The following is a 9,531-nucleotide window of genomic DNA, read 5'->3' on the forward strand; positions in this document are numbered from 1 at the left end:
TCTGTTCAGCTCTTTTCTCTTGTCATTTATTCCCTTTACTTTAGCTTCTCAGACATGGGAGAGCCCTTTATTTCTAGCTTAGAAAGCTGAAGTAGCATTTGGAAGCCTTGGGCTTTCAAATGAATTTATTGGAAATATGTATTTATTTTATTTGCAAGAAGAAAAAACTTAAAATACTGTTACTTAATAAGAGATTTCTGATTTAAAAAACTATTCTGGGAGTTCATTACAGTATGGTCATTAATAGAGTTTAAATATCGTAAAATTGGGAAGCACATTCAACCTGTGACCTACACAGTTTACAACTTCAAATGAGTAATTACAAATCTGTACAATAAGTATTTTAACAGATGGAGGTTGTTCTTTCATGGTAAACCTGTATAGTCTGACATGTATGCATATCAACCATCTTTCAAAGTTAGCTATTAAAGGCAGCTTTTGAATATTATGGGAAAACTCATAGTCCTTTTCAATAGACAGATTTAGAAATTCAACCTTCTTGATGACAAAATGCAGAATAAGTATGGATTTACCTTAACTTGACAGGTATTTTATGTAGATATTATTTGTCCTTCTTTCGTAGCTCTCAAGGATAATGGCTAGTCAAATAGTTTGTATTCTCAAAATCAATGCAACATCTCCCTTATTCCAAGTCTCTCAGGAAGAGAACAGCACATTTATACTCATTTATGCTTTTATTTATTTTAAAAAAAGAAACAAATCAAAGGCCTAACTGTCCAATATGGGCTTTAGAGGGTGGTGTGAACTGGTTTGATTAACGTGCTTGTCTGCCACACGGAAGGTTGGAGGTTGGAGTCCACTCAGAGGTGCCTTGGGAGAAAGGTCTGGGAATCTACTTCTGGAAGAGTCCCAGGCACTGAAAACGCTGTGGAGCACAGTTGTGCTCTGACAGACACGGGGTTGCCATGAGCCAGAGTTGACTCAGTGGCTTCTGGTTTTAGGAGCTGATTATGCAATCACAGAACTAAAGGGATTCAAATCCACCTAGGTACAAGTAGTTCTCTTCCTTTGTAACCAGTGCTAAGTGTGGTTAAACCAAACTTACTAACTTTACCTTATGCTCCTTACAGGGAGAACCAGGAGAAAGAGGGGAAGATGGTCCACCTGGCAAACCTGGCCTTCAGGTATGGGCTTTGCTTCCTTCCCCATCACAGTGGTTGTTCCAGATGGTATATTTGGAGGTTGTGCATGTGTGAACCTTAGCTCACTGAACATAGTGTCAGGCAGGAAACAAATAGGAAGAGTGCAGTTACCTTGTGGGGATTGCAGGCAGTGTTAGAAAATAAAATGTGCATAAACTGTTGAATTGCAAACTAATTTTCTCCATAAACTTTCACCCAAACCACAATAAAAAGTTAAAAACAATAATTTCTAGCTCCTCTCCTCCACCACAATCACATACCTCTTTGCATCAGAGATTTATAAGGACCTGGTAAGCACAATAGCTTACTGGGCTCAGGGTTGGAGCCTCTGGTCCTCTGTCCCCCAATTCAGCTTGACCACAAATACTAGTCAGAAGCCAGGTGGCTGAGCACAGAACTTCACGCAAGCTATAAGGATACCTTTGTGTGCATGTGTAAGGCTTACTTTCCAGTATCAGTTTGGATGTTTAACAGAATTTCATCCAAGACTTGCCTTTATCATAGCTAACAGCTTGGGAAAAGGAAAACAGAGCTCATACTGCCCTCCAGCCACAGCAGGCTGCATGTGTTTGCCCAGAAAGAATGGCCAGCAACCATGGAAGAACGAGCCAGCTTGGACAAGTTCAGTAATGGCTTCCTTCTTCATCCTTGGAACCATCATGGGCTCTGTCTTTTCCAAAGGCCAGGCAAGCATGGGCACTGAGCTGAATCTAGCAGTTGCAGAGTCAGGCTTCTCATTGTTTGGAATTGTAAACCTTTAGATTCAGGACAAATGACTCAACCTGAGTCAACATTGTCATGGTTATTCTAGAAGCTGGTTCGTTTTGAGGAACCAAGACAGCATGAGGGAGTGTGCAACCCCTTCTCCAGAAATCCCAAAGCACCTTGGTTTCCATAGCCTTTCACCCTTGCCTATCCCCATGCCGTGGATGTGTGGTCCAGCTGGGAACCACAGCGTTTCTGCAGATGAGTGGGAAATAACAGCATGTCTGGTATCCTGTTTCCAGGGTGAAGTTGGGGAGCAGGGCCTGGCAGGCCGACCTGGAGAGAAGGTCTGTTTCTTCATTCATTCCTTCATTTATTCTTCATTCTGTTCATTCATTCATTACTACACACTATGCCTTGTATCAGTTGTCTTCTGCGCACTCACTGCATTCATTTCACATTTTCCATTATTCAGTTAATAACTATTGGCATCTACTTTATATCAGCCACTATGTTGAGCATGGGGCTTTAACCGTGAGCCAGGGTGAACTGGTCAATGAGTAGCAATTAACAGGTGTGGTGAGTGGTGGCACACAGGTGGGGACAGGGTGGGTAGGAGAAGCTTCCTCACCCAGATTTGGGGAATGTCAGGAAAGACAGTGAGGATATGACCTCATGGCTGAGACCTAAATGCCAAGTAGGAGTTAGTTATCAAGAGGGTTGAAACAAGGGTTCCAGAAGGAGAGAAGAGCTGAGGTCACACCCCAATGAGCTTCCCTAGAATTTCCCTTCCACCATTGCTTTGATTTCCATATGGCTTCCACTAAGCCATGTTCTAGGGGGACCAGAGAGCACCTGGCTCAGGTCTGGCCCATAGGAAGACCATTCATAGTCATGTTTAATGAACAGGGCTGTCATTTTATTTTCACAGGGACAGGCAGGTCTCCCAGGATTCCCAGGTGTGAGGGGAGAGAAAGGAGACCAGGTGAGTGAAGCTGCTGCAAATGGAAAGCAGCCCTCTCTGGAGTTCAGTCCCTCAGGGGGATGGGTTTATCGGGGAGAAGAGGGATCGCCCATTGTCCACAGGTCAGAAACGGGAGGGGCCACAGATGCTTCAGTCCATCTGTTGGAACAAAGGCTGGGAGCTTTCTTTGAAAGGACAGAGCACCTTCAGATGGAATTGATGGCAACACGCAGGTGGGAGGCGTCACCTACCAGGTGAACTGTGTGCTTCACCCTAACTTTCAGGACAACCCCTTGAGTTAGCTTTACTGGGGCCATTTTACAATAAGGCTAGGGCAGTCCAGAGGGGAAACAAAATGTGTTTTGCCCATGGTCATATTGTATGGTACTTTCAGTCACCTCACATGCATGTGAAAGCTGGGCAATGAAGGAGGAAGACCAAAGGACAACTGATGCAGTGTAGGCAAAGCATATGGGGTGCACCATGCACTGCCAGCAGAACGAACAAGTCTGTCATAGAGGAAGTGCAGCCAGAATACTCCTTAGGAGTGAGGAGGGTGAGACTTCATCTCACGTACTTTGGTCATGTTGTCAGGGAGGGCCAGTCCCTGGAGAAGGACATCATGGTTAGTAAAGTAGAGGGTCAGCAAAGAAGAGGAAGACCCCCAAGAAGATGGGTTGATGCAGTGGCTGCAGCACTGGGCTCCCACATGGCAACCATCGTGGAGATGGCAGAGGACCAGGCAGTGTTTGGTTCTGTCGTACATGGGGTCACTACGAGTCAGGGCCGACTCAGCAACACCTAATAATATATTGATCTTACCTGGAAGAGGCAAGAGTTAAGCTCAGTTTGAGTTCTAACATTTCCTGATTTTATCTTTTGCTATAGGGAGAGAAAGGTGAACTGGGACTTCCAGGACAGAAAGGCAGTCGAGGTGAAAAGGTAGGAGCTACTCACTCTCATCCCAATAATCATTCCTCATTAATTAAGTAGTCCGAAGGTAAGAGTTTTTCTGCAGAATGTATTTGTACCTTATTCACTCAGACTAAGTGACCCCAGGCACCTTTTTGAGGATACAGGAAATTAGACATAAAGCTCGAATTTCCTGCTGTCTGTTGTTGTAGACCTAAGATGATAAAGATTCCAAAGTCAGGCTACACATCCGTCCAGCCATCCATCCAACCACGCTTTGTCCCCGTATTTGTTAACGTATTTAGGATTTATCGAGCACCTGCCTCATTCCAGATGCTGTGGTAGGCTTGTTTACAGCCAGTGTCTCTGAGTACTATTGTAACTTTATTGATTTACATGTGGGAGCTCTGGTGGCATAGTGCCTAGGGCATTTGACTGCTAACCAGAAGGCTAGCAGTTCAAACTCAACAGCCACTCTTTGGAAGACTAGGCAATCTAGTTCTATAGAGATACCACCTTGGAAACCCAAGGAGCAGTCACTGTGAGCCGAATAAATTTGACAACAGTGAGTTGTTTTTTTTTTTTTACGTGACAGTGAGTAAGTGAGGTTCAAAGAATGTAAAGAACTTGCTGAGTCCAGCCCCAAGTACCCTGACCCTCACGTCTTTTTCTCTATGTATAAGTTGAAACAAACAAACACACAAAGATTGCCATTGACTTGACTGTGACTCACAGTGGCCCCATGAGTCAGCATAGAACTGTGTTCCATAGGGTTTTTAGTGGCTGATTTTCAGAAGCAGATCACGAGCCCTTTCTTCTAAGGTACTTCCGGGTGAACGTGACCCTTTCAGTTAGCAACCCATTGTATTAACCACTTGCACCACCCAGATACGCACGTTATAGATGAAGCCTCCATATTACTGCTTGTGAGGTTGACCTTGGAGCCACCTTGATGGTATTTGCATTTACCAAGTCCTGCTGTGTTACTGCTGTAGCAGAAGCTGTCGTTGGGAAGGAATCCACCGTAGGGTGGTTTTAGACGGTACCAGCATGTAGGAGTCCCAGCAGGCATCTGGTGGGAATTCGTAAACAAGGAAACAGCTGATTAGTTTGTACATGAGTGAGACTGTTGTTGAAACCATAAATAGTTTGTCTCTCCTCTAGGGGCGGTCCAATAAGCAAGGTAAGCACAGGCTTACTTGTGCTTTTTACTAATCTGTAGTGAATAATTTCACATGGGTTTCACATAATGTGAAACTGTTCACTACAGATTCCAACTCTCGGTGCCCCTGTAGGACAGAGTAGAACCGCCCTGTATGGTTTCAAGGCTGTAAATCTTTATAGAAGCAGATTGCCTCATCTTTCTTCCATGGAGCAGCTGGTGAGCTTAAACTGCCGACCTTTTGATTAGCAGCTGAAAGCTTTAACCACTGTGCTACTAGGACTGTCAGCATCTAAAAAACCAAACTCACTGCTGTTGAGTCATATCTGACTCATACCAACCCCTCCTTGGGTTTCTGAGGTGGGATCACTACGAAAGTAGACTGCCCAGTCTTCCTTCTGAGGAGTGGCTGGTGGGTTTGAACTGCCAGCCTTCTGGTTAGCATTCAAATGCCTTAGGCACTACACCACCAGACCCAGAGTCTTAAGGGGTGGTAGATGTGCAAAAAGTCATCAGCAAGACAGTGCTTGTTCTTGATGCTTCACAATCAGCCTCTGGCCAAATAGACACACACATACACACACACACACATCTCCCTCCTTCCATGGCTATGTGTCTTTGCCTGTACTTTAATGGAAAGAGCACTGTTCTTGGAGTCAAAATGTAGCCTGGACTATAATCTTGGTTCCACCTGCTCTGTGGTTCTGGGTCTCACGATGAACTTCCCTGAGCCTTGGTTTGCTGGTCTGAAAAGGCTTCTACTGCTATTGCTCCTGAGGGTTATAGTAAAGTGTAGATGATATCCCATCTGTGGAATGGCCAACTGTGAGCTTTGTAGTGACATAGTCCTTACAACCACCCTATGAGGGAGTTACTATTAGCGACAACATCCCCGTTTCATAGAGGAGCGAACAGGCACAGAAGGTTAAGTTGCTTGCCCAGCGCTGCATGGCTAGTATGCAGAAGAGTCAAGATTTGAACCCTGGCAGTCTAGATCCAGAGTCCTGGCTCTTAAAAATACAGTGTCCACATGGGTGTGCCCACTGGATGTGACACACACCAACAAGGTCCCACATTCTCCTCTACCTATACAGTTGTACAGGCCGCCTCTTTCTTCCAAGGTGGCCAACATCTTAGGCATTTCCTTTTACCCCATTTCCCTTGTGCCCTTGTCCTGTCTCGGCTGGCAGCAGATTCTTCCCACCCCTCTTCCCTCTGACCAGGACCTGGGGCTTTGCTCTACACTAACCTCAAACTATAAGTAGATTGCCTAGCATGGGGCTGGCTTGGTGTGGGTAAGCAGTTCAGGCTGCTGCTTCCACAGATTTTCAGAAATGCAATTTGGGTCAGAGAAACTCATTTTCAGAATGCCAGGGCTCAGCAGGACCATAAAGCCCCTTTAATTCCTTCAGTGGAATTGCAGGGGCTGCAGCACAGTCACACTTGACTTCCAAAGAAGCTGGCCCCCCTTGCCTTCCTCCAGAGATATATGTAATAATGGACAATTTCAGTAAGAATGAAATGAAATAAATCCACAACACAATTTGAACAACATTGCCCCCTGCTGACTACGCCTTACTCATCCTGCCTCTGTTCTTGCATTCCTCCCTCCCTCCCGCTCATTCATCCACTGACCGCTCATGTTAACCCACTGCCCTCCAGTCAATTCCAACTCACAGCACCCCTTGAGGACAGAGTGGAACTGCCCCACAGGGTCTCCAAGGCTGTCAATCTTCACAGAAGCAAAGCCCAAACCACACCCACTGCCGTGGAGTCCATTCCGGCCCACAGCGCCCCTAGAGGACAGAATGGAACTGCCCCATTGGGTCTCCAAGGCTGTCATCTTTACAGAAGCAAAGCCCAAACCAAACCCCCTGCTGTCGAGTCGATTCTGACCCACAGCACCCCTAGAGAACATATACGAACTGCCAGGTAGGGTTTCCCAGGCTGTGGTGGTGCAGTGCCTAAGGCATTTGACTGCTAACCTGAAGGTTGGTGGTTCAAACCTACCAGCTACTCCACACAAGGAAGACAGGACAGTCTGCTTTCATAACGATTTACTTCCTTGGAAACCCAGTGGGGGTCATTATGAGTTGGAATCGACTCAGTGGCAGTGGGTTTGGTTTTTGGTTTTGTAATCTTTACAGGAGGGAGCTCTGGTAGCATAGTGCCTAAGGCACTTGACTGCCAACCAGAAGGCTGGTGGTTCAAACCCACCAGCCATTCCTTGGAAGGAAGGTTGGGCAATCTACTTCCATACTGATACCGCCTTGGAAACCCAAGGAAGGGTCGCTATGAGTCAGGTCCGACTCAGTGGCACATAACAACAACAACAATCTTTACAGAAGCAAAGCCCAAACCAAACCCACTGCTGTCCAGTGGATTCTGACCCACAGTACCCCTAGAGGACAGAGAACTGCCAGTAGGGTATCCAAGGCTGTCAATCTTTATGGAAGCAGAATGCCTCATCTTTTTCCTGCAGAGGAGCTGGTGGGTTTGATTCAAAAACAAAACAAAACCCTTTGCTGCTGAGTCCATTCTGACTCATGCTGATTCCATGTATTCAGAACAGAATGGCTCCGTGGGTTTAAGGGGGTGTCGCTATGAATCGAGTCTGACTCGATGGCATGTAACAACAACAGTCTTTATGGAAGCACATTGCCAGGCCTTTCTTCTGGGTCCCACTGGGTGGGGACCTCCAGCTTCTTGGATTGGGTATGATGATGCTTCTTCCCCAGCAGGGGCTGCTGAGAGGCTAAATCCTCGGGGAAGCTGGGGTTTGACCCAATCTCACAGTTCCTCCTTCAACCAACCCCCTTTCCCAGGGGCAAGAAAGTCACTGGGAGTCCACATCACCTCACAGGGGTTTCTTCTCTTGATCCAGCCCTTTCTACAGGTGGCATTCAGGTCCTTGGGTGGGACACCCATCTCCCCAGGGGCCCTCTTCTCAGTTACATCCATGCATATCTCTGACTGGGAAATACTAGGTTCTGAGTACCGGGATGTTTTCAAGTGGACCCACTTGGTTGAGAGGAGGTTAGATCTGGGGCCTGGGTGAAACGGTGTCAGGAGAAGAAGGGGTAAATCCAGGTGATACACGGTAACTCTGAGAAGGTGGCTTTCTTCCCAATGCTTCTGCAACTTTAGTCTGGGCTGTAAAGCAGAGAACCTGAATTCTGAGTTTACACCCAGGCTCGGCTGCTTGCTGGTGGCTTAGTTAGCTTCAGCTTCCTCAGCTCTGAGTGGAGATACTGAAGTATCAACCTTAGAGGCATTTCTAACAAAGATGAAATAGTTAAGACATAGAAAATGCTGGAACCAGCACCTGTAATTGATCCTATACAGTAATACAGTGCATAGCATGTGAGTACTGGGCAATGAATTAGAAAGATTGTAGCAGAATTGATACATTTGAATTGCGGTGTTGGTGAAGAGTATTAAATATACCATGGACTGCCAGAAAAGTGAACAAATCTGTCTCAGATGAAATACAGCTGGAATGTTCCTTAGGACCAAGACGGGCCAGACTTCATCACATACTTTGCACGTGTTGTCAGAAGGGGCCAGTCCCTGGAGAAGGATATCATGGTTGGTAGAGGTAGAGAGTCAGTGAATAGGGGGAGCCCCTCAACACGATGGACTGACCCAGTGGCTGCAGCGATGGGCTCAAGCACAGCAAGGACTTTGAGGGTGGCTGCCGCACCGGGCACCACCGTGTACACAGGATCCTACGAGTCGAAACGCCCAACAGCACCTAACAACAATTCAAATACCAATACAGTAAAACCTGTGAAAACCAGAACTCGGTGGGGCTGTCCCAATTTTCCAGGTCCCTCATGTTTCCTACCTTTGACTGGGTGCAGTCTAACCACTTTTCTGTCACTCTCTCTCAGTGGAAAATAGTTGGGTTTTCCTTCTCTGATAGGTTTCCACTTTATGTAGGTTCCGGCTTTTGCGGGTTTTGCTATAAGAACACCATGACTTTTTACCCCTCGGGTTTTTATTGTTTACTCAAGCAGCCTCGTCCCTCTCTAAACCAACTTGATCAACCCAGCCATGTAATAATCATACATGGAAGGCCTGCTGCTATGGACCTACCCCTGGCTGGTGACAGGAGCAGACCTGGGCCCACAGATCCATTCCCTGATTCCTTGTGACACCTGTGAAGTGAGAGCTTTGGTGACCAGGTCACTTGCTGTGCTCCTCCTGCCTGAAACAGCTCACTGACCTCATTTCCTCCTGTAAATGATGAGAGCTTCCTCCTTGCTGAGCCTCCGCTGGAGGCAATCCCGGCTGATCCCACTGATGCTGTGGGTTGGAGGTGCTGTGGCCTTCCCTCTGCTGCATAGAGGGAGACATGCAGAAAGAAGTCAAATAACTTAGTAAAGCCCAGTGGAGACGGAGGGTTCAAGGCCAGGTGGTCCAGCTCCCGAGCCTGTGCTGTGACGGGGATGCAGTCCTGTCCCTCGGGCCCGGGAGCAGCCCGCTCTTTCAAAGTGGGGGACGGGGCTCCCTGGAGTCTCCAAAGGGGCTGGATGCCACATGTGGCCAGAGTGCATGAAGGTGCATGCACGTGCATGTCTGATGCAACAACAATTATGATCGCAGTGAGTGGAAACAACCTA

At 46.9% G+C, this 9,531-nt stretch overlaps 1 protein-coding gene across 1 annotated transcript in view; it reads left to right on the forward strand.

Moving 5' to 3' along the window:
• Positions 1-9,531, forward strand: part of COL22A1 (collagen type XXII alpha 1 chain) — a 291,312-nt gene that overhangs the window by 143,354 nt on the left and 138,427 nt on the right. The window contains exons 24-27 of the mRNA XM_007940570.1: positions 1,092-1,145; positions 2,171-2,215; positions 2,800-2,853; positions 3,721-3,774. Of these exons, the coding sequence (XP_007938761.1) occupies positions 1,092-1,145; positions 2,171-2,215; positions 2,800-2,853; positions 3,721-3,774 (207 nt within the window). The remainder of the gene's footprint in view (positions 1-1,091; positions 1,146-2,170; positions 2,216-2,799; positions 2,854-3,720; positions 3,775-9,531) is intronic.

This window comes from Orycteropus afer, unplaced genomic scaffold (genome assembly GCF_000298275.1).
Source record: "Orycteropus afer afer isolate SDZICR_OR568_19922 unplaced genomic scaffold, OryAfe1.0 scaffold00069, whole genome shotgun sequence".
Lineage (NCBI taxonomy): Eukaryota > Metazoa > Chordata > Mammalia > Tubulidentata > Orycteropodidae > Orycteropus > Orycteropus afer.